The sequence below is a fragment of the Sus scrofa genome, chromosome 8 (genome assembly GCF_054392235.1).
Source record: "Sus scrofa isolate SSC_HxYL_T2T_F1_AM1 chromosome 8, Sscrofa_HxYL_maternal_Yorkshire_Landrace_v2.0, whole genome shotgun sequence".
Classification (NCBI taxonomy): domain Eukaryota; kingdom Metazoa; phylum Chordata; class Mammalia; order Artiodactyla; family Suidae; genus Sus; species Sus scrofa.
Window position 1 is genome coordinate 125,092,989 of NC_139390.1, and position 25,729 is coordinate 125,118,717.

A 25,729-nucleotide genomic window follows, 5' to 3' on the forward strand; every position below is an offset into this window, starting at 1 on the left:
TTTTTCCTTTGATAAAATGTCTAATGATCTGCCATGGACTAGAGCGTGCTAGTCAATTAATCGACACATAATGTATATGTTTTATTTCAAGTCTGTAAGGAGGAGGGACAGAGGAAGAAGACTAAGGGAGAGGAAAAGAGACAGGAAGGAGGAAGGGACATTAATGGGAACGAGCCACAAAGGGGAGCTGGAGAAATCTCTACACACAAGGACTCTATCCCTGCTGGAGGGGCAAGCCCCAAACAAAGAGAAAATAGTATTTCAGGGATTACTACCTTGAGCTCCTAAGTTCTCGAACGTTCTAACTAAAGCGCCTTTTAGCTTTCACAGCTATAAATGCAAGTGAGACTATAACCTCTAAAAGTCATAGTTTTATTGTTATTGTTCTTATATCTAGAAAGGACATCTTCCTCAAACTCTCAATTGTATAGATGAAAAAATTAAAATCCAAGGGGATTAAATGACTTGATTACAGTCATATAATCAGCTAGTAACTAAGTTAGGGTGACAATTCAAATTGTCTGATAGAAATTATATGTAATAATATATGTATAGTATAGGTTATAATATATAAATCAACTCATCTGATTTGTGGGTCAAATTAAATTAAAAAAACTGATATTGAATGTGGATGGAGGATTGTACATTTAAGAATTTGAGGTTTTCTATTTTATTGAAAATGTAATAATACCTAAAAATGTCTATTAGGAAAATAAGAAACTTCTTCAGTGAAACTTAAAGATGTTCTTTTGCCTTACTGTGATAATTAGGGGATTGTGGATGTGATCAGAGAATTACATAAACACTAAGGAATCTGTCTTTTTAATAATCCTCCCAATTTACAGTTTCTGGGCAAAATTATTTCCCTTTTGTTATTTCATTTTATTTTCATAACCCCTATGTTAGATGTGAGATGTGTAGAGTAGGTATCTTTATGCCATTTTTGTGCTGCATAAATAGATGAGAAATGAAGACGTGGCCTGAGGTCTCCCCAGAGACTGCTGTAGAACGAGAATCCAGGCATCCTCTATTCTAGACTGCTGTTCAGAGGGGAGATTTACAATGTGTGAAGTGGTATAAAGCTGTGACTTTTCGCATATTACACTCTTTTCCTATTTTATTTATTTAAGTTTGTGTTTCTTGTCTGCTAAGAACATCTTGACTCTATAATTTCCAACTCCAGCTCTTGCCCCGTGTCCTTTAAACAGTGAATTGTTTCCTTCTCATTGTGTGTGTGTGCGAGCCTGGTATTTTAAGTCTTTTCTTCTTTTCTTGGGCTTAATCCTTGAATCATTTATCTCTTTAGGACTTATTGGGATCCTCTAAAGTCAAGAGGATCTCTTATGGGAAAACAGGGATCCAAGTGACCTGCCGTACTAGCTTAAAAAATTTGACCCTGAGGAGTTCCTGCTGTGGCGCAATGGGATTGGCAGTGTCTCTGGAGCCCCAGGACTCAAGTTCAATCTCAGCAGCACAGGGGGTTAAGGATCTGGCGTTGCCACAGCTTCAGCTTAGGTCACAACTGAGGTTTGGATCTGATCCCTGGCCCAGGAACTCCGTATGCCATGGAACAGCCAAAAATAAAATAAAATAATAAATAAAAATTTAAAAAATAATTGAAAAAATTTCGCTCTGAATCTGATGGGCAAATATATGACTTTTAGAGAAAGTGGATAATCAATGTCATTTATCTTTATTACTTATATCTAATGTTATACATACAGGAATCAGTGCTACTTTTTTACTACTAAAAGTTCCATTTTTCAAGGCACATTTTCCTGAAGATGTTTTAGCTAGGAAACCATGAGATACTCCAGGGGCTTTATTTAATAAGACTTCCTCTGGTTATAAGACTCCTATGCCATCTCTTATAGTTTGATTACTCAAATTTCAGAGTTTTTGTTTTGTGATTTTGGCAGGTAAATTCCCAATATTACCTAGATGTGAAGAATGGACTTAGAATTTTGGTGAAAATTATATACTGAATCAGATTACCTGAATTGCCATTTATTTATTTATTTATTTTGCTTTTTCTGTTGTACATTAAATTTTTTTTTGTATTAAGGTATAGTTGATTTACAGTGTTCCTTCAATTCTGTTGTACAGCAAAGTGACCTAGCCATACATATATTTACATTCCTTTTTTTTTGTACTATTTTACATCATATTCTAACCCAAAAGATTGGACATAGTTCCCTGTGCTATACAGTAGGACCCCACTGCTTATCCATTCTAAATGTAATAGTTTGTATCTATCAACCCCAAGCCCCCCATTCATCTCACTCCCTCCCCTCTCCCCTCTGGCAACCCCAAGTCTGCTCTCCATGTCTGTGATCTGTTTCTGTCTTGTAGATAGGATTATTTGTGCCGTATTTTAGATTCTGCATGTAAGTGATATCATATGGTATTTGTCTTTCCCTTTCTGACTTCACTTAATAAATCTTTAGTTGCATCCATGTTGCTGGGAATGGCATTATTTCATTCTTTTTTATGACTGAGTAGTATTCCATTGTATATATATATATATGTATCACATCTTCTTAATCCATTCATCTAATGATAGACATTTAGGCTGTTTCCATGTCTTGGCTATTGTGAATATTGCTGCAGTGAACATAGGGGAGCATGTATCTTTTTGAATAAATGTTTTGTCTGGATATATGCGCAAGAAGTGAATTGCCTTTTTTTCTTCTCTCTTAGGCATTTGGATTCAATCCCAAAGTTGACAACTATGTTGAAAAGGCAGTTGCTGTGTTTGGTGGATTTTACATATTTTTCTTTGTAGAAAGAATGCTTAAGATGTTATTAAAGACATATGGTCAGGTAAATGGACTTTATTTAAAATGTTTGATGTTTACCTAGTAAAGCTACTTTATATAGGCAAAAAAAGGCAAGCCTTATTCCTATGGTTACTTGAACAGTTCAGCTGTTAGACATGAATGTGAGGAGAAAGAAAGTCTATATGTCGATAAGTATAAGAGGAACACTTGATTCTTATTGCAGAGTTGGAGTAAATACTAACAATTTAATGTCCAGTAACAGATACACATAATCTGTATTCCACTCATATTCATCAACATAAGAAGATCTATGAACCCTAACATGAAAAAACAGAAAGAGCAGAATCTAACAAAGGAGGATACATTTAAAGGGAGAGAAATTTTATAAATCTAAAATGATCATGCTGCATATAAAATAGACATACATTTTTTCTCTTATAAATAATCATTAACATTTCTATTTTTTTGCCTGTAGGAACCATGTTTGTTTCCTCTTATAACTTTTTCCTCCCATATTTTTCCATGTAGAATGGTCATACCCACTTTGGAAATGATGACTTTGGTCCTTCTCAGGAAAAAACTCATCAACCTAAAACGTTACCTGCCATCAATGGTGTGAGATGTTATGCAAACCCGGCTGTCACAGAGCCTAATGGACACATCCATTTTGATAACGTCAGTGTGGTGTCTTTACAGGTATTGTAATTCTCTTTACCTCCTCCTTTATATTATGTGAAGACTGCTGCGCCTACAGCTAAGTCAGTGTTTTGCTCATTTAAATGTGTCAGATTTACTCCTGTATATGTGGGGTAAACAGAATGCTAAGTCTGTTTCTTTTTTCCACCTTTCTTCCATCTATTTACAGTAAACACATGACTTAAGTAAGAAGTTCTTGGTTAGCGGGCCAGAGGCTTCACTGCTTTTTAAGATCATTTAACTGTGTAAGAGTCACTTAGATTTATACGATAGCATGCACCAAAATTAATTTAGAGGGTTTCTCTTCTTTTGCAATTCGTTTAAGATTCCAAACCAAAGAATCCATTTAGCTTTTGAAACTGAAGAAAAAAGATTTGTAAGCTATTAAAATTGTGTTCATTAATTAATTGATTTAGAATTCATATTTCCATTTTCTAAATTATGTTAATAGGTATCATTTCTTGTGCAAGCATTATATGCTAGGTAATATGATTTGCTTTTTACTACAGAGATTAAAAGTAAGGATTATTTTCTACATATTAGAACTATTTGAGAATCAAACCCAAATTATGTCTGCAAAAGGAGAATTTATTGGAAAGGTCGTGGACTCTCTAATGGAATGGCCAAGCTACAGGAAGATCAGGAACCCAGGAACCATTAGAATCATCAGGACTCCCTCTTTGCATCTTCGAGTCATTCTTTTCTTTTACTGTAGACTGGCTCCTTCTTAAATGGGAAACATAGCCACTAGCAACTCCTGGCATTTAGGGGCCATGCCCAACATGTGGAAGTTCCTGGGATAGGGCTCGAACCTGTTGCACCACAGCAGTGATCTGAGCCACAGCAGTGACAGCTCCAGATCCTTAACCCACTGTGTTACAAGGGAACTCCCAAATGTATGTTTCATAATTTCATCTACTAGAAGGAAATTTGACCTGCCTCTTTCAGTCCTAAATCCAAGATTTCTGGCAAGTGTCCCCCTGGTCCAGCTTGAATTAGATGGCCACTTATAGACTAATCTAAGTTAGAAGATTGGGCCCTTTGTATGGCCTCAAGGGCACATGGATGCAATAGAAGAGTGATTATTAAAAAGGGATCCTGGGATGATAGTGTCATTGGTGCCCACATAATTCTCATTTGACAGATTAAGAGAGTGGAAGTTTAGATATTAAATAAACTCTTAGGGGTCACTTAGGTTATAAATGACAGATCTCTAAGCCACAACATTAAGCACAAAATATAAAAGAGGACAATTAAAAGTAAAATCAAAAGGAATTCAGTTAAGAAAAAAAAGTGGAAAAAAGATAGCTGGAGGAGGTTGTTAGTGCAAGGATCTTGAATGTCCTTCTGGAAAGAAAACACGATTGATCCTATACTATACTTCTTCCCATCTGATTAAGGAAAATCTCAAGTGTGTTTGAAGAGGCAGTTGTGTATTAGCACTAAGCTAAAGGAGGAAATTATTTCATGCAAAGCAATGAATGATACTTTCAGGCGAGATTTTGCATAGAATATGGAAATGTTCAAATAGATAATTTCCTATAATAATTATAGGTAACCTTTATTAAATGTTCAAGGGCTATACCCAGAACTTTAGGAAAATGATCACATTTGATCTTCATAATAGCCTAGAAGACAAGCACTTCTATAATTAGGAGACAGTGACTTAGAGGTTAAATAAACTCAAGGACACACAGTTTCTAATGGTGAAGCTTGGATCAAGACGGAGGCTGTCTGATGCTGAAGCCTGCATTCTTACATACCTTGCTGAGTGGCCTTCTTCCTATCACTGCTCTACTAGAGTCAAGATGATAGCCTTAAGTCTTAACTTAATAAGCATTAATTTCTGTAGGGGGAAGAAGATAGTTTGACCCAAGGGCACTGCTTTCTGAGGACAAATAAAATTGAACTGCTCAAAAGTTTGACTTTAAAGCTTTACGGCTCCTGGTCCATGATTCATTATGGCCAGAAGATTGTTTGCAGTAAATACAAACACTCTGACAAAGTGAGGTCCTAGGCATGATCCTCTTTTGTATAATTTAGAGCTATCCATCAAAAGGCCATTCTTTCCCTACTTCTGGTAGTTGTGCTAACGTGTGGGCTTTCATTCATTTATTCAATAAGCATTTATTGAGCACCCGTTCACTGTTCTAAGCACTGGGGATTATGAAGCAAACAAATTCTGGTGGAGTTTATAGTTTATTCAGCAGAAATAGGCAATATAGAGAAGAGTAAAACAAGAACTATTAGGTAGCATTAATGATTTTGGTGGAAGTAAAAATCATAGCGATGTGGCAGGGACATATGAGGACTTTTGTGACTGATCAGGAAAGGTCCCGTAAGAGGTCAAGAGAATTGGATAATGAGAAAGAAGAGCCAACCATGCCAGTATCTGAGCAAAGAATGTTCCAGAAGCTTTCAGACTAATGAAAGGGCCCCCTACAAGGGAACCGGACTCTAAGTGGCATTGGACTTCCTGGCATCAATGCTAGAGGCCAGTGGCACAATTCCTTCAATGTCCTGAATAGAAGCAATGGTGGAATTGTAAACCCGAGTGGACCACCAGTCTAGGAGAGGACAGAATGAAGCGAGGAGTCCGGCATATGCTGTTAGGATGGGAAGTCCATTGGAAGCAGAGAAGGTGTGTGCCAGGATGAGAGCCATGCACCAGGCCTTGACATGGACCGCATAAATTGTCACGACACTAATGTCCTAGGGGGAGTGTTTTCTGGCGTTTGGGTTGTAGGCATCATTTCTAGTGAAGAGAGATTTAAACAAATGAAGCAACATGTTTTATTTTCCATTTTCTCTTCTCATTGCATTCAAAAAATGGAAAGAAAGGAAATTTTAAAATATCATCAGGGTCCAGATGTTGCTTTAAGAGACAGGAGATAGAAAAATATGAATGATACTGATTTTAATAGTAAACTTAGAATATTTTCTAATATTTTATATGATAAGAATAGATGTCACCTAGGTGACCCCATTACAATGATTGAATGTAATGTGTAAAATTCATGGTTCATTTTGGAGTCCAGGTATTGCCCTAAGAGTTTTTTTTTGACAATTCCTGTTTTTATTGCTTCAGCACATTGAAGTTTTTTTTTTTTTTCAAATTGAAGAAGAAACCACCTACAAGTGAGTTAAGAAAAGTAGTTTAATTTGACATTAATATCAAAAGAACACAGATTATATGACAATTTGTATTACAACAGCATACTTCTTGGTTTTTCTGAAATACAGGAAGCACAAAAGAAATGTTATAGAATAATTAAAATGCATGACTTAGAGATGTCTTTATTAATATTCATCCAGACAATTTTGGTTCATCACAGAATACTCAGAAATGCAATGGTGCTCAAGTTTAGTTGCCTTTGGTATTTTGTCTATATTCAGTCATATTAAAACTACAGTTTTACATGAATTTTTAAAATTTTTGTGGCCGCAGAAGCATGTTTATCACAGGAGGAGGATAGAAGATATTTTCCTTAACAGTCTGTTAGCTTGATTATAACTTAAATATTTAGACAAATGGTGTGAAACTTCCTTTATACATTTGCTCCAGACTCAGTAAACGTGAGCATCACAACCCTCTCGTGTGTGTGTGTGTGTGTGTGTGTGGCTGTGGGCATGTAGGAGCATTTATGTTTAGGGGGAAAGATAGGGGTGACAGAGGAATACTAAGGAAAAAAGGGGAGCAGAGGATTCCATTTCTCCAGTTATTGCCACTAAGTAACATTTCCCATCTCATCTGTGACACTTGCTCTGTTCCTGTCTCTCTGGCTACTGCACAGACCCGGGGAGGTCATTTCAGTACCTCTGCAGTCTGCTGGGGCTTTTCCTCCTGAGTCCACAGCTCTGGAAGGACTGTGTTTAAGAGATGTCGATTCCTCCGGAACGCCGGGTACTTTGGGGAGTATTAGCTGTTCAAGTCCACTAGAGGGCCCATCTAGCTCATCTGTCCAGTAGTCCATAATCAGTCTTTTTCTAAATGAAACCACCCTTGGTTTCATTTAAGAACAGATGCTATTAAATATAAAGTGATATGAGCCACTTATTCTTCCTAAAGGAAGATAAATTAATATCAGCCACTTTTACAAGCTGACTATTGTGAATTTCATATTTAAATCGAAGTGCAGTGGAGTGGCATTTAGCTGCAAAGTATGGTGATATTAGGAAGACTTTGTCAATAACTGATCAGAAGTGGTACTCTGCAGATATAAAGATAGCATTTTTGAGTTGGGTCTCCATGAGACCCCAACAGATTTTAAACACACTTCATTCATCCAGGTATTGAGCATCTACTGTGCACTTGGCATTATTCTAAGTACTCAGTGGGGTAGACAAACTTTCTGCCCTTCCATAATATAACTGAAATATTATATAATATATAGACATATTATACACAAAAGTAGAAAGTATCTTTTAAGTACAAAATTTAAAAACCCATGACAAATCAGAAGCTCTGTATGTATATGTGTGGGGGGGGCTTACCTACTGCTCTTCTCTCCTTTGTGGCTGGTTTGTCTCCATTCTTGCCTGGAGATGTGTATTTCTGGTTGCCTGTATTGGGAAGTAGGGTGGGAGAGGAAGGGGTCTGGGGCACTGTGCATGTCTGACTTGATGCCCTGGTCTTTAATACCTTACTTCACTCCAGCCTCCAGTTTGCTTTGTGCTCTTGGTTCAATTTCTGCAAAGGATAAATCTCTGGTCATCATTTGGGGTGGTTGCTTTGCTTTGATCTGGGGTTTTAATTGCTCCCTAAATGAATTTACAATGCATTCCCTTATTTTTTGTTCCACTCTTTCTCTGCCCACTCCAGAGTTCCTTGGTACCTCCATTCCCCAAAACTTTCTGGGGTTCTGGGCCCTGCATCACTTTGTTTCTTTTGACTTTTTCCCTCTCTGAAGTCAGAACTCATCCTCCTCTTTTTCACTTTTTTTTTTTTTTTTCTTTCCTGTTTAGCCCTGCACCTGAAGCATATGGAAGTTCCCAGGCTACAGCTGCTGGCCTACATCACAGCCACAGCAATGCCAGATCCAAGCTGCATCTGCGGCTTACATCACAACTCATGGCAATGCCAGATCCTTAACCCGCTGAGCAAGGCCAGGGATCGAACCTGCATCCTCTTGGATACTAGTCGGTTTCATTCCCACTGCGCCACAATAGGAATTCTTCATCCTCCTCTTTTCATCTTCCAAAATAAACATCTCAGCACTATCATCTTCCATTCGTTCTGTCCTTGTGGTTTTATGTCTTTTTTAGTCCTTAATTGTAGCAAGTTTCAGGAAGCGCTAGAGAAAAATAGGCATGTCTAGACTGCCGTATTTCACCGAAGACCTACTTACTATTTTATATCATCTAGTTTTTGACCATCACAAGATTTAAAAACAGAAATTAGTTACTTTCTTTTATGGGGTTATATTAACAACGAGTTGAAAATGGTGCATGTAATAAATTGTATAAGAAGTGGTTTTCGTGGATCTTAATTCACAGATACTTATAAAAAAGCTGTTTGAATTAGAGGCAAACAATGTCCCTACACAATCATGAGCAGGAATTCTGAGTGCACCTTGGCTGTTGGTGGCTTTTGTTTTCCCACTGGATCCATCTCCAAGCTCACCTGCTCCCCACAGGCTATTTTACCAGGTTCTAGTCTATGTGTTTGGAAAGTTATGTGAACTTGTACCTGAATCCACTCTGAATATAGCCCACGCTTCACTAACTATGCTTTTATGCATCTTCAGTGAACAGCTTTTCGTGTTTTCAAGACTAACTGTTCCAAAACATTTTTTCATGACTCCACAAAATTCTCACTCTCTTTTCTTCCTTTAATGAGGAGACTGCGGAGATAATTTGGCATCTCTGTGACCTTTGCTGTCTCACCTCCTCTGGGACTTCCTGAAAAGTGCTCTGTCCTCCTCTGCTCTCCACATTCCTTTTTGTGTCGGAACTTTTTTCCTTTGTCTTTTTTCTTTTCTTTTTTTTTTTTTTTTTTTTTTTTTTACCAGAGGGAGAAAGAACTTTTATTGATTATGTGCAAAAGCCAAACAATTAATAAGTATAATTAGTCATTTTTTCACAAAATCCTATATAGCATTTTTTTTTCTTTTTTTTTTTTTAATTTTATTTTCCCACTGTACAGCAAGGGGGTCAGGTTATCCTTACATGTATACATTACAATTACAGTTTTTCCCCCACCATTTCTTCTGTTGCAACATGAGTATCGAGACATAGTTCTCAATGCTATTCAGCGGGATCTCCTTGTAAATCTATTCTACGTTGTGACTGATAAGCCCAAGCTCCCGATCCCTCCCACTCCCTCCCCCTCCCATCAGGCAACCACAAGTCTCTTCTCCAAGTCCATGATTTTCTTTTCTGAGGAGATGTTCATTTGTGCTGGATATTAGATTCCAGTTATAAGTGATGTCATATGGTATTTGTCTTTGTCTTTCTGGCTCATTTCACTCAGGATGAGATTCTCTAGTTCCATCCATGTTGCTGCAAATGGCATGATGTCATCCTTTTTTATGGCTGAGTAGTATTCCATCGTGTATATATACCACATCTTCCGAATCCAATCCTCTGTCGATGGACATTTGGATTGTTTCCATGTCCTGGCTATTGTGAATAGTGCTGCAATGAACATGCGGGTGCATGTGTCTCTTTTAAGTAGAGCTTTGTCCGGATAGATGCCCAAGAGTGGGATTGCAGGGTCATATGGAAGTTCTATGTATAGATTTCTAAGGTATCTCCAAACTGTTCTCCATAGTGGCTGTACCAGTTTACATTCCCACCAACAGTGCAGGAGGGTTCCCTTTTCTCCACAGCCCCTCCAGCACTTGTTATTTGTGGATTTATTAATGATGGCCATTCTGACTGGTGTGAGGTGGTATCTCATGGTAGTTTTGATTTGCATTTCTCTTACAATCAGCGATGTTGAGCGTTTTTTCATGTGTTTGTTGGCCATCTGTATATCTTCCTTGGAGAAATGTCTATTCAGGTCTTTTGCCCATTTTTCCATTGATTGATTGGTTTTTTTGCTGTTGAGTTGTATAAGTTGCTTGTATATTCTAGAGATTAAGCCCTTGTCAGTTGCATCATTTGAAACTATTTTCTCCCATTCTGTAAGTTGTCTTTTTGTTTTCTTTTGGGTTTCCTTTGCTGTGCAAAAGCTTTTCAGTTTGATGAGGTCCCATGGGTTTATTTTTGCTCTAATTTCTATTGCTTTGGGAGACTGACCTGAGAAAATATTCATGATGTTGATGTCAGAGAGTGTTTTGCCTATGTTTTCTTCTAGGAGTTTGATGGTGTCCTGTCGTATAATTAAGTCTTTCAGCCATTTGGAGTTTATTTTTGTGCATGGTGTGAGGGTGTGTTCTAGTTTCATTGCTTTGCATACAGCTGTCCAGGTTTCCCAGCAATGCTTGCTGAATAGACTTTCCTTTTCCCATTTGATGTTCTTGCCTCCCTTGTCAAAGATTAATTGACCATAGGTGTCAGGGTTAATTTTCAGATTCTCTATTCTGTTCCATTGGTCTGTCTGTCTGTTTTGATACCAGTACCACACTGTTTTGATGACTGTGGCTTTGTAGTATTTCTTGAAGTCTGGGAGAGTGATGCCTCCTGCTTGGTTTTTGTTTCTCAGGATTGCTTTGGCGATTCTCGGTCTTTTGTGGTTCCATATAAATGTTTGGATTGTTTGTTCTAGTTCTGTGAAAAATGTCATGGGTAATTTGATAGGGATTGCATTGAATCTGTAGATTGCTTTGGGTAGGATGGCCATTTTCACAATATTGATTTTTCCAATCCAGGAACATGGAATATCTTTCCATTTTTTTACATCTTCTTTGATTTCTTTGATTAAGGTTTTATAGTTCTCGGCATATAGGTCCTTTACCTCTTTGGTTAGGTGTATTCCGAGGTATTTGATTTTGTGAGGTACAATTTTAAAAGGTATCGTATTTTTGTATTCCTTTTCTAATGTTTCATTGCTGGTATACAGAAATGCAACTGACTTCTGAATGTTAATCTTATATCCTGCTACTTTGCTGAATTTATTAATCAGTTCAAGGAGTTTTGGGGTTGAGTCCTTAGGGTTTTCTAGGTATAGAATCATGTCATCTGCATACAGTGACAGTTTGATCTCTTCTCTTCCTATATGGATGCCTTTGATTTCTTTTGTTTGTCTAATTGCTGTGGCTAAGACTTCCAAAACGATGTTGAAGAGCAGTGGTGAGAGTGGGCATCCCTGTCTTGTTCCAGATTTGAGTGAGAAGGCTTTCAGTTTTTCCCCATTGAGGATTATATTTGCTGTGGGTTTATCATAAATGGCTTTGATTATATTCAGGAATGTTCCCTCTATACCCACTTTGGCGAGGGTCTTGATCATGAATGGATGTTGTCCTTTGTCTTTTTTCTAAGGCCAGATCCTCAAAACATGCGTGCTCATCTTTCCCATGGTCTCTTCCTGTTCTCATTTATCTCTCTAGAATCTTTCCTACTCCCCACTGTCTACAAACATCAAAGTTCTTTTCTTCCTTCAAGTGTTCTTTTTTCCCTGATTCTGCTACTCCCTAAGGTTTCTCAAACCTCCTCCTTCCCTACACTGTCCAACTTTTTTTTTTTTTTTTTTTTTTTTTTTTTTTTTTTGCTTTTTAGGGCCACACCCAAGGCACATGGAAGTTCCCAGGCTAGGGGTCCAATTGGAGCTGCAGCTGCTGTCCTACACCACAGCCACAACAATGCCAGATCCAAGACGCATCTGCGACCTACACCACAGCTCCTGGCAATCCTGGATCCTTAACCCACTGTGTGAGGCCAGGGATGGAACCTGCATCCTCATGGATACTAGTTGGGTTCATTAACTGCTGAGCTAGAATGGGAACTCCCTATGTAACTTCTTGAAACACCAGGTAATACTGATATAAAACTATGTGTCAGACATTGTCTTAGGTGCTTTACATGTATTAACTCATTTACGCCTCAGAGTAACAACTGTATGATGTGAGTACAGCAATTATCTCCATCTGAAAGTTTGTAAAACTGATGTACAAAGAAGCTGGGTGGCTTAGCCATTGCTCACCCAGGTACCAAGTTAGGATGGTTAGCCATTACCCTGCACCGTACTGCCTATCATTTCCACTTGCTGACGCATCTTTACATGCTCCCTCCTCTTATTCATCATCTCCTCTAATATTTAATCGTGAGTAATTTAAAAACACCGCCCGTTCTCCGAAATTTCTCTCTGGAATTGAAACCGACAGCACTAACGGCCTGAACCTAGCCAGAGCACAGGACTTGAACCCATGGTTTTAAATGAGAATCACTCACCCTGGGTCTGGACTCACTGAGGTTCGGGTTCTTCATGTCTCCATGAAGAAGGAATTCAGCGAGAGACAAAGGGATAGGCAAGAAACAGATTTATTAGGATAGGATGCTGGGGAGAGATGCAAGTGGGCAGACAAGGAAGCTCTGTGGGAGGATCCCCTGGGCCGCAGTTTTATCATCCAAGGGATATGGGGGTTGGAAAAGCCCGCCTCTTCCTTTCTGGGAATAGTAGCTCCTCCTTAGTATCCAGTAAGATGGGTATTCAAATCATCGGAAGGGCTGTCCTCAAACTCTTGCCATTGGTCTGAATCTGAATGCAGGCCTCATCCCACTGCCACCTAATGAAGCAATTCTTTCACCTCCACCAGTCAAGCAAGGCTGCTTATTCTGATGGTCTTCCTAGACTTACGGTGGTCCCCCAACATCCCCCAGACTTCCCTTTACTACCTATGATCCCCTGTTGGGACTTCTACAACCACCTGTGCCTACGCTATCCCTATCAGAATGATACAAGTGGTTTTTCTAGGTAACAGGCTCTGTTTTAACACTTATTCTCATTCTTTCTGAAGCTTTCTTGTAGTTTAACCACACATTTGAGTACCAATTATTAGCTAAATGCTAGGAATATAAAGGCAGATCTTTTGCTGGAGCTTATTTCCTCCCTCTTGGAATTACTCAGTAGGTGGTTTCTGTGATGTGATGCTATTCTTTTTCTCCTGCCTCTTAGCTACTATGTTCTTGGTGCTTTCTTGGAATCTCCTTTCTTTGCAAGACAACTGGGAGGAAGGAAGCAAGGGCTCTGGAGTTACACAGGCCAGTGTTTACATCTCAGCAATAAAATATGTTGTGTGATTTTGGGAGAGTTAATTAACATCTCTGAGTCTTTGTTCACTCATCTGTCAAGTGAGGAGCTGAAATCCTTAAATTAAAAACTTTTTCTGAAAATAATTTACTAGACTATGTAACAATGTGTCTGACATTATATGCATGTGATATATAGTCCCCCCTTCCATTCACTAAACTTTTTGCTTCTCTTTCCTTCATTTTTCATCACAGTGATCTCATCAAATCCCATCCCTTCACTTTTCATTCCTCTAGGATTAACTTTAAAATCTATGTGTGTATTTATTTACACAACATTTAGAAGAGGGCTTCTCATACTAAGCTGCAAAGACATTTGAGTCTATTTGTACTTTTTTCCCTGGGATAGAGTAGCACACAGGAGGATGAAAACATAGAATTCCATGCTTACTCATCTTCATTGTTTCCCCTTTTTAAAATTTGAGTACCTTTCCTAGAAACTAAAGTGTGATTTTTCAAACTTGAAGCCTATTTGGTAATAGAGACAACTTTCTGAATGTAAATGCCTCAAGTCTGCCACTGGCCTCTGTCAGAAAGACTAAGAGAACTTGAAACAATTACTGGCATTGGAGTAAAACTTTAAAGCCCAGTGTAGGTTGCCACTTGAATGATATCAGCAGTTTTTGCACTGCAGTCTCTCTTTGAGAGGTGTTCACCTACACACTCATCCATCCAGTTGTCTCTGTCACACTCTGACACCTTCAGTTCATTTGAAAGGATGTTAAAATAATGCCGCTTTAATTACATGGAACTAGATCACTAGTGGAGGTGCCAGTCTTCAAAGGGAGAAGGGCTCTTATTCTAAGGTGGAGTGGAAGAGGGAGGATGTGTTCGTGGGTTCGGGGGGAGGGGAGGGTGTGTTTGTGGGTGGAGGAGAGGGTGTGTGTGTCAGATGCCTCCATCTCAGACAGGTGCGAAGTAGCGGTAAGGAGCGTGGGGTTGGGGAGGAGTGGAAGAGGCTTGGAATAGGCTCTCTGTTAGGTGGCTAAGAGGTGATTGGAGGTGATGACAGATTGCGAGGCAGACAGGCAGATGTCTCAGCCCTCAGCCTGTGTCCTCTTGTCAGGGATGGACACGTGTACCTTTGTATCCCAGATTCGCCAACTCAAGCAAAGCTCCACACAGGTGTCAGGCAGAGACAGTGACAGTTCCCTTGAGTAGAGTCCCACCCTGTTGCCCACCTGGAGAACGGCATGCTTGCCACCTTTGGAGAGTTCTGAGAACCAGGTGATCATGTATGAAAGTAGCCTGCTCCTGCGTACGAAGTTTCAGGCATATCATTTTGCACTCCACCTCCTGAAAGCTGTCCCTGCGCAGTTTTTCTTCTCTGTCACCCCTGAACCATAGTTGTGTCAGGCAGAGCAAGCCATCAGTAAGCACGGGAGATGTCTGTTACCTGTCACTCCTGAATAACTGACAGCAGTAATAGCAACGGTGGTGGAGAGTGGTGGGATGTTGGTGATACAGTTCACGTGCGGGGAATATACGCACAACTTGACCGATATCATTCATGTACAGCCTTGCCTGGTGGGGCGATGACCTCCGTCTCACAGATGAGGAAGCACTTTCAGAAAGGTTGGCATTTCCTTGAATTTAGATCTGTCAGACTCAAAGTTCTTTTAACAAAGACACGTTGGCTTCCGGATGTGTTTCTTAATTAAAGGGACCATTTTTTTTAAAAAAAATATTCTCTATCGAATGAAAGATTCTATAAATTTTGTGGCGCTTTACAATTTTCAAAGGCTTAACACAGATGACTTCATGTAATCCCATAATAACCCATTTTTTCTCCTACCTCCATTTCACCCTTCTCTCTTCCCTCTCTCCACTTGTAACTGCTAGTTTGTTCTCCAGATCTGTGAGTCTGCTTCTTTTTTTGTGTTATTGACTAGTTTGTTGCATTGTTTAGATTGCACATATCTACAGTATACAAGTGATATCATACAGTATTTGTCTTTGTCAGATTAATTTCACTTAGCAAAATGCCTTCTAAGTCCAGCCATGTTGTTACAAATGGCAAAATTTCATTCTTTTTTATAATGCCTGATAATATATATGTGTGTGTGTATGTGTGTGTGTGTGTGTGTGTGTGTGTGTGTGTATAATCACCTCTTCTTTATCCGTTCATCTATTGATGAACATTTAGTTCGCTTGCATGTCTTGGCTCTTGTAAATAGTGCTGCTATGAACATTGGAGTGCATGTATCTTTTCAAATTAGTGTTTTGACTACGTTTAATGACGTCCAAATATAAATACTTTTTTGTAAGGAAAAAAGTTATATCCATTTACCAGGCATCTGCCATGTATTTGGAATTCCTTAAAGGTATATACGTCCATGTAAAAAGAGTTATAGAGGATGTGATGAGTGTTCTGGTAGAGGTGTGCACAGATTGCTGGGCTGACACGTGGCATGTGTTGAGGTGGGAAGTGATGCAAGTGAAGTGGTCAGGGATGCTTTCCTGAGAAGATGATACTTTTCCCAGTCTTGAAGGATGGGTGGGAGATTGCTAAGTACAGAAGACCGGATGAAACGCTAACCTAGGTGCAGAGAATACTTCCAATTATTATTTTTAAGCATTTGGCCCTTGTAGAACAGGAGATCTTCATAATTCCCCTTATGAAGCTGATCGATGAAAGGTATGAACTTTTTCAGCAGAAGAATATACAGACCCACCAATTGCTATATATAATTTCAAGTTCATGAGCTCGCTAAAGTGCCTCTACAAGCGATCAGCTAATCTTCTCTGATGCAGAGAGATACTTGGTAAAAGAAACTGCCCAGAAGTGCGAATAGAGAGCATTGGAGCAGGTGCCTTCCAGCTATTATGTTTAATTCCTACAGCAGTCCTGTGAAACAGGTATTATATTTACAGATTTAATTAAGACTCAGTTAAGTTAAATAACTCACGTAAGTTCACACAGATAATAAATGGCAGAGTTATGGTGAGATTCCCCCCCGCCGCTCCGCCCCGAGGTCTTGAGTCTCAGCCCCCATGTTCCTTCTGTACACATGACATGACCTTCCTAATGGGAACATAGCTCTAATCAGTCCTGATTTCTAACAATGATCTTACAAGTGAACTTTTGCAGTACAACTGGTAGTGAGTTGGGGATTGCCTGCAGAGTGGAATCTCATTAATTTTGACTCTACTAATCTGTCGTAGCTAATAACTTATGATTTGTGAATTTGGCTTATAGACTGGGCTGTAGAGGACTTTGGAATCATCTTAAAATTGCCTTTTGAAATAATTTGTTAGGGAGGTGAACCTGAAATTTATCTAAAGAGACACCAAGATGTTCTCACCGTAATTGAGATGCTGCATTAATCTCATCCATACAATGTAGCAGGTTTTCTTCTGGACCTCTACCACACCCTGTGGAAGCTATTTGTTACTGTGAGTTCTGGAAAGCAATAAAAGTGTATTTATCTAAACATGTTCTATACCAAATTGCTTTCACTAATCAAGCAGGACTTATCCCTATATAGAAGAATTAGTGAGGTTTTACTCAATTAGGCTTGATGTCAAGTTAATTTTTCCCCCATTAGTATAATGAAGAATTGCTGTGTTGCTCTGGTGTGCATGGTGATTGATTAAAAAAATGAGATTGAATGCCAATACATTTTTCTTTTGAAAAATGAGGGAACAAAATTAAGAGGTTCAAATAAATTATTCTGGGCATCAGAAAGTGTTGCTTAATTTTATTGTGTAGAAAGCCCAGCTGCAAACCAGCATAAGCAATGGAAAAATGTAAATATATTCTATTGCTGGTGTCTCTTTAACAAGAGCTTTTTCAAGTCGTTTTTTAAAGGTTAACTTATAAAAGATGTTCATGTCATAGACATTGGACTTGCCAAAATAGGTCTGTTTCTTTTCCTTTTTCTAAAAAAATTTCTGCCATTTGCTCATTTGAAATATTTATGTGGTGCTATATTCTTTACATGCTACATCTTGCAGTTTGGGAATACTGGATCAAGACCGGGTGAGTAATTTTTACTCAGTGGATTGCATGATGGAAAATTTGCCAAAGCATGAGATGTTTTATTGTAATAAATAAAATTCATGTCCAAAGGATAAGCCCCTGGAGAGACAGAATTTATTCTATATTGTATTATTCCATGTAATATTTATTCCGTATATTTCAAAATAAGGATCTTAAATTAGAAAAACCACAAAGTTAAAGTGTCTTGCAAATAAAGTGTGGTTTTTGCCAAAATGCTTTTTAAGTTTGACCCTACTACGCTCTGTAGTAGAACATTAACAGATTCTCTCTCTCTCTCTCACACACACACACACCCATATGGATATTTATCTGCCTATATATTCCCATCTATTGCGTTTTATGTCTGAGGCAAATGTCCAGATCACACATAGCACTTTCATAACTATTAATACTTCACTGATCATCTTACTGAATAAAAAAAATAATTGAAGGAGTTCCCATCGTGGCTCAGCGGTTAACGAACCCAGCTAGTATCCATGAGGACGCGGGTTCAATCCCTGGCCCTGCTCAGTGGGTTAAGGATCCAGCCTTGCCTTGAGCTGTGGTGTAGGTTGCAGACATGGTTTGGATCCCAGTGTTGCTGTGGCTGTGGTGCTGGCCGGCAGCCACTGCTCTGATTGGATCCCTAGCCTGGAAACCTCCATATGCTGCAGGTGTGGCCCTAAAAAGACCAAAACGTTGAAAACGTTTAAAAATCAGATTAAATATTCACTTTTTTTAAAAAAATTAATTTTTATTTTATATTGGATTAATTGACCATAGGTGTCTGGATTTATTTCTGGGTCCTCTGTTCTGTTCCATTGGTCTCCATATCTGTTTTTGTACCAGTACCACACTGTCTTAATTACTGTAGTTTTGTGATATTTTCTTAAGTCTGGGAGAGTTATGCCCCCTGCCTGGTTTTTGTTCCTCAGCATTGCTGTGGTAATTCTGGGTCAGTTACAGTTCCGTATAAATTTTTGGATTGTTTGTTCTAGTTCTGTGAAAAATGTCATGGGTAATTTGGTGGGGATTGCACTGAATCTGTAGATTGCTTTGGGAAGCAAATTAACCATATTAACCATGTCAATTCTTCCAATCCAGGAGCATGGTGTATAGTTGATTTATCATGTTGCATTAGTTTCAGTTGTACAACAAAGTGATTCATATATATATATATATATATATATATATATGAACTCATATATATATATATATATATATACCCATTCTTTTTATCTAAGTTATTACAGAATATTGAGTAGAGTTCCCTGTGCTATATAGTAGGTCCTTGTTGATAAGTGTTCACACTTAATAAATATACCATTAGGTTAAGCCAGATCATTGATCGAGTGGTGAAATTTTATTTTACCATATGCATTCTTTTTATATAGGAGATTTCAGTCCCTTTCTGAGGACCTCAGTGCATTAAGTTAGTGATTTTTCATTGATGTTAAGTGGTCACTTTCTCCTGTCTTTAACTTGCTCACTGTGTTGATCAGTGGCCCAGTTTATTCAGATCTGTTGTAAGTTTGAGTTATCAAATGAATGAACACAGTGTGTGAGCTCAATTATTTTTAAAGGCTTTTTGTGTGTGTGTGTGTGTTTTATTTCTGTTATTAGGTATCAGAGCATCAAAAGTAAAAAGGAACAAATTTGGTGGCATCTTCTTCTGTTTAGGAATTTCAGGTTGTTTAATGAGCATGACTTTATTAAACCTTTACAGCAACTCAGTGAAGGCAGATTAAAGAAAAAAAAATCAATAGCCAAGAAAGCATCAATAAAGATTATCTTTGAAGTTTTAGTAAACTATGCAGGTCTGTGGTTTTATGCTTAGTTCATCTACTTGTATTACTAGGTTATAAAGTACATATCAGAAAAACTGAAGTTGGGGATTACTGATAGTTTTCTAGGCTGCAAAACCAATCTAGAAATTGTTTTACACTTGGAAAGTAAAATTGCAAAAATCCTTTATTGGGGGGGTCATCACTTTTGCAGAAAATTTCCCTGGATCATTTGTAGTTTTTAATCACTTTGACCAAAATTTCAGTCATGCAACTTATATATTTAAACAGCAATGACAGAGTTCCCTGGTGGCTCAGCTGGTTAAGGCTTTCAGCGTTGTCACTTCTATAGCTCGGGTCACTCCTGTGGTACAGGTTCAATCCCTGGCCAGGGAACTTCTTCATGCTGTGGGTATGGCCAAAACAAAACACCACCACCACAACAATGGCAGTCTTATATTGAGCCTTATTTTGTGGTAACATTTCATGTTCTGAATGACACCTTGTTCTATAGGTCAAGTCAGTAGAACTATGTTAAAGGGCAGGAGGATGCTGTTCAGGTTTTCATTCTGTCATTCATTCCCTTGTCGTGGACCCTGTGATCACCTGCCCTGTGCCAGTCTCTCTTCTGTACCCTGGAGATACTGTGGCAAGTTAGACAGAAAATGCTTCTGATCTCTGGCACTCTTTGTTCTGGTGGGCACATAGCCCAACATGATAGGGTCTCAGATGCTGTGCAGGGAATTGATCTATGGTGATGGGATGATGTCCAGGTGGCTACTTCAGTTTAGTGGTCAGAGACATATTTAAGCTAAATCAGAACTGCAGGAAGCAGCTATCTATGCAAAGATCAGAGAGAAGGTCGTGACTGTAGAAATAGCCAGTGCAAAGTCTCAGGGTGAGAAAGAGTTTGATGGGTTTTAAGAATTGAAAGAAGGCCAGGGTAGCTGGGGCACAGTGAGTGCTGGTATAAAGTGACATGGGAGAAAATTCTGGATAGAACTCTTTCTTCAAAGTGTTACTATATCCTAACATTTAAATAAGTATTGATACTCTTAGGTAAGCCTCTGGTTCTAAAATTACATTTTATTAAATGTAAAAAACTCAGGAAGGGACAGTCAAAGAACAAGGATTTTTTCAAACTGTATGGTGGTCTGTAAACAATGGATTATATGGAGTAGATTTGAAAGCCTATGGATGGTATTTTTCCCCCTCAGTGATCAGGGGTATTATTTTAAGTGTGTCTGAAGTGTTAGTGAACCCCAGAACTTCAGCTTAGTGTAATCCACTCAAAACCAGAGGTACTTGAATCACTGGCACCTTCCAGGATGGAGACTGGCAAACACAATAAAATAACCCGTTATTATAGCAATAAACGACTGAACTCAGAATTTCTTATCTGAAAGAACTTAGGCCTTTTGAGAAGTCTTCTCTGCCTTTTGTTGCATGGGCTTAGGAGTCAAATCATCTGGTTTCAATGGCTTGTCCATCTCTAACCTTTGTGGTTTTGGTCAAGCCTCTACCTCTAGTACCTGCATTACCTGGTCTGTGATTAGTTGTTAGTTACTCAGCTCACAGCATTTAGGAGGATACCTTGAAAATGCTAAGCATTCAACAGCATTAGTTGCCTTTGTTGCTACTATTCTGATTTTTATGCCCTCTTCCTCCAACAGTCTTCTGGAAAATGTGTAAGTCTCCTCAAGGTAGATACAAGATGGCTGCTGATAAAACTCCTCTGCCTTTTGGGGGTGGCTGGGATGGAGGTGGGCACACTGCCACCTGCTGACCAGAATGGGATTTGGCATCCCTCTGCTCCATCCAGTTCAGCACGCAAGTCCCCGCTCCCATGATTTTTTAAAAGAAATAGTTATTGAACACCTACTATATTAAACTCTGGGCTGAAATGAAAAAAAAAAATTCCTTGTCCTTCAGGAGCTTTTGATTTGGCTCCTTAACTTTAAAGAATCGGTGAGAAAACAACAAAAACACTTCTGCACTTTCAGAGGATTTTTTTTTTTTTTTAATGTAGACCAACCAATTTGGAACTGATTAATGACCATTTTTCTATGCACATGTCTCCCACATTGTGTAAATGCCCACATGTTTGCTCTTTGGAAAGATTGGAATAGATGCTTCATGTGACAATGATTTGTGAACCTGTCATGAGAGAAAATGTACTTTTACTATTACTGTACATTCATGTATTCAGAGTGCCTGCAGTGCTAGATGCTGGATGAACAGGAGTGAAAGAGGAGAAAATAAAACCCCTTGTTTCCTAGTGATCATAGGCATAGCTTGTTTGGCACAGGCATTTAAATCCTGTGTCTGCTTCTTTCTAGAGGTGTGACTTTGGACAGTTACTTAATTTACCTCTTTATACCTCAGTTTCTTCATCTGTAAAATGGGCTACTCACCACCTAGGGTTATTGTGAAGATTGAATGACTTGTACTGCTAATGACTTTACCACTACTCTCATCAGGATTACTCTCCTATGCTCTCTGAGGATATCCTGTGTCTTTCATGCTCAGTCCCCCTCTATCACATTTATGTCCTTAACCTGGTAGCAGATCTTCAGAGTATCATGTTTACATCTTTAAGGAAGAATGAGGCCCTGGTACCCCTTTCTCCTGTGTAGTTCTCACCCCTCCCTCTCCACCCTCAAAGTAGAGATGGCCTCCGTTTTTCTCAACTCTTGCAATAGAGACCCAGGACTGGTTGCCTCCTCAGAGAACAGCGTTTCTTCTAACCCTCTGTTGCTCACTTTCTTCTCTACCGGCAGACTGCCTATTTCTTAACTCTCTGACTGTGGTCCTAACGGGCTCTTCTGTTGTGGTGACCGCGCTTGGCATTTGATCTCGTCCCCCTTGTCATCTGTCACCCTAGGCCTCATCACTCTCTCTCAATCATCTTGCTCCTAAGAGGCTTGTGTTTCTAGATCTCTGCCAGTCAGAGAGCTTGTCCTTGTCTCTTGCAGGGCTGCAAACGTCCTTTGTAGGACATTGGGTGGCATCTTCCATATTTCTGTTCTTTTCACACAATTCATGTCAAATGGTAATTACACCCCAGGCCGCTGCTGCGGGGTTGGCTCCTCTTCCGCACCCAACCCTACCCCTGTTCCCTCCCCTGAATTATTCTGGAAGACTTGATGCTGAGCAATGTAGATGTCCCTGCATTGGGGGGGGGGGGGGATCACTTGTTTTTCAGGAGCCCAGCAACAGATTTCTCCAACTTATGTTAGAACTTAACCAATTTCCTGGCGCCTTCTGACTCCCTTTGTGACGTTTCAGTAGCAGTGAGAGTTGTGTGGGCTGGGGAGGTCATGACCCAGGCTTTTTAAAGAAATGATGTCCTGCTTCCCAAATGTAGCAGAGCCTTAATGCCCTCCTCGTCTGTAGTAACAGTAGGCACCCTTTTAGGATGGCACAAACGGTCCATTAGGATAACTGTAAACACTTAATTAGTATACACTTGAAGTTTCATTAGGAAAATAGCAGCGTAATTTCCTGAAAACCCTTTCAGATTTCTCCTGAATTATTTTTTTCAAAACAGTAAAATGATATGGCCCCAAACTGAAAATGAAAGCCAGTGATTTCAACTCTTAAAGAGCTAAAAACAACTTCACTCACATTTCACAGAAGGGATGGAGGGAAAGGAAACAATTTTCACGGTTTCTGGAAATTGTTATTTTCTTGTTAATGGTTATTTTCACTGGCAAAGGGTTATGAAAATAGTTATGAGGTTTTCCTGAAACCAAATGACTAGAGACTAAGCACATTTGAATTATATTTGGTTATATATATTGAAGATAAAATTAATTTCTCTTTTCTCATATGAAGTTTGATTTTGGTTAGAGTGAGCTGAGACTGACTTTTCAGGGCCAGAGGAAGGATAAAGAAGCCACCAGCTATAAAGTCCATTGAAATCGCTAGAAAATAGAGTCATAAAAGCAAAGCCCATCAACATTTTATATTTGTTTAGTGCCTTTAACTCTTTACATCTTCGTGTCTGCTCAAACCTTTTTCTAAGTGTTTCCATTAAAATATATTTAATAGTATATTTCGAGTCTATGAGTATCTGACTTTGGATCCATCATGTCCTTTTCAGAAAGAGGTGACACTTTCAAGTAAGGATAAATAATAAATAGAAAAGGGGCAATTTTCCATAGTGTGGGCAAAGTGTAGGTGGAACCCCAGGGGGAAATGCAGTAAACCTGGAGCTTGAAATAGTGGAAATTGTTAGCAGTCTTACATCCAGAGGGAATGGGAAAGGAAGAAGTTACTAGAATGGGAGGGAGCTAGTCTTGTACAGAAAGCCACTGTTCAGTGGGGCAGTGATCTTCAATGAAGGACATAGCCCAGCCTAAAATTGCCCCTCAGAGAGGGAGCCTGAGGGATAAATACTCTGGTCTCCTCTTGTCTTCTTTCCAGTTTTATGTTAGAACAGTTTGTTTGGGACCAACTAGAAGCCAGGAGCATGGGAGCCCTTTGATGGGGTTCATACAGATCGGAGCAGAGAGCTGGGAAAACGGTTGGATCTGAACGGAGAAATGAAGGCTCCCTGGTATATTCCACCGCCTCTCGTTTGTTCCCCCTGTCAGCCTCCACTCTTCTCCATCAGGGTTGGATGTGCATGTCCCCGACACAGGGGATGCACATAGTCCTGCCAGCAATCATGTCACCCCTGTGCGCTATCAGCTCAGTCATATCACAGCCTGAATCGAACGTGGTGGCCAGCACCAGTATTCTCCTTTTAAAATACTGGGGGAAGGGGAACGGGAGAAAAGGGGCAACTGAGGAACAGGAATGTAAGTTAGAGCTGCTCCTTCCTTCTGTGGCTGGTTATAAGGCCCGAGTGGTAGTTACAGCTGCCTCATTCCACTCGGCATTCTCTGGTTACCTCACTGTCTTGTGTCACCTGGATTGGCGAGGTCCTCTTCCAGTTGATGGTTTAGGGACATAAAGACCCCCAAGTTTCCAGGGATTACCCTCTACTTCCAATGAATCAGAAAATGATATCTTTCCTTGTGGAAGAATTACTCCTTTGGACATTAGGACCTTCAAATCCACCAAGTCTAACATCTTGGAGACAGCAAGCAAGTATTCCTAAAGTGGATTATTAGGTGTCAACATGAGATGGGCCACCCTAACCTCACCCCTTGGTTTCTGGATCTGTGTATCCTCCATAGCTCCCTGGATATTTGGCTGAAATTTGAATCTTGTGTGTTCCTTTTGGATGGTGAATTCCACCAACATAGAGTTTCTTTTCTTTATATTTCTGTCCTCTATTCTCAGCTCAGTCCCTGCCTGCTATAAAATAGGTGTTCAGTAAATAATTAAGGAGCCTAATCCTAACACCTCCTGTGTGACACTGAGCAAGTTATTTATATGCTTGGATTGTCATTCTCCTCATCTCTAAAATTAGGATACCAATATCTATTCTGTTTTACTCATGAGGATGTTGTAAAGGTCAAAAGAAAATGAAGACTCTAATATATGGAAGTGCTTTGTAAACTGTGAGATGCTGAATATGCAAGATATTATTTTACATATATATTTTTTTTAAATGGCTTCACCTGCAGCATATGGCAGTTCTCAGGCCAGGGGTTAAATATGAGCCACAGCTGCGTCCTATACCACAGCTTCAGTAATGCTGGATCCTTTAACCCATTGCCCTGGGGCGGGATCAAACCCATGTATCCACAGTGACTTGAGCTGCTGCAGTTGGATTCTTAACCCACTGCACCATGGCAGGAACTCCAAGATATGACTTTACATGCTTTTTTTTTTTTTTTTTTTATCTTTTTACTGCAGGACCTGTGGCATATGGAAGTTGCCAGGCTAGGGCAGAGCTGCAGCTGAGGCCTACGGCACAGCCATCTCAATACTGCGATGGAACTGAGCCACATCTGTGACCTATGCTCAGCTTGTGGCAAATGCCATATCCTTAATCCACTGAGCGAGGCCAGAGATCAAACCCGAATCTTTCAGACACTATGTGGGATTCTTAACCCAGTGAGCCATAACAGTAACTCCTTGTTTACATCTTAAAGATTCCTTTCTTCCTATACCCAGTTAATTGTCTGATTCATATAAGCCTGTTAACTCAAATTCCATACTTTTCATGGTAAATTTTACCTTCTGGCTAATTAATCTCCTGACTTTCACACACTTTGAACTCCAGTAGTTGAAAGCTCAATAGCTTTTTTCAAGCATCCTTGTTAAAAGTTTTCTTTTTTTCTTTTTAATAAGTTACTGTACCCTCTCAGTTTGCTAAAGCTCTCTCTCTCTCTCTCTCT

The 25,729-nt window shown here is 39.3% G+C and overlaps 1 protein-coding gene across 2 annotated transcripts in view; it reads left to right on the top strand.

Annotated features, from left to right (window-relative positions):
• Positions 1–25,729, top strand: part of SLC39A8 (solute carrier family 39 member 8) — a 72,815-nt gene that overhangs the window by 35,861 nt on the left and 11,225 nt on the right. For both annotated transcript variants that reach the window (XM_013979001.3, XM_021101717.2), the window contains exons 5-6: positions 2,701–2,823; positions 3,309–3,476. In XM_013979001.3, the coding sequence (XP_013834455.2) occupies positions 2,701–2,823; positions 3,309–3,476 (291 nt within the window). The remainder of the gene's footprint in view (positions 1–2,700; positions 2,824–3,308; positions 3,477–25,729) is intronic.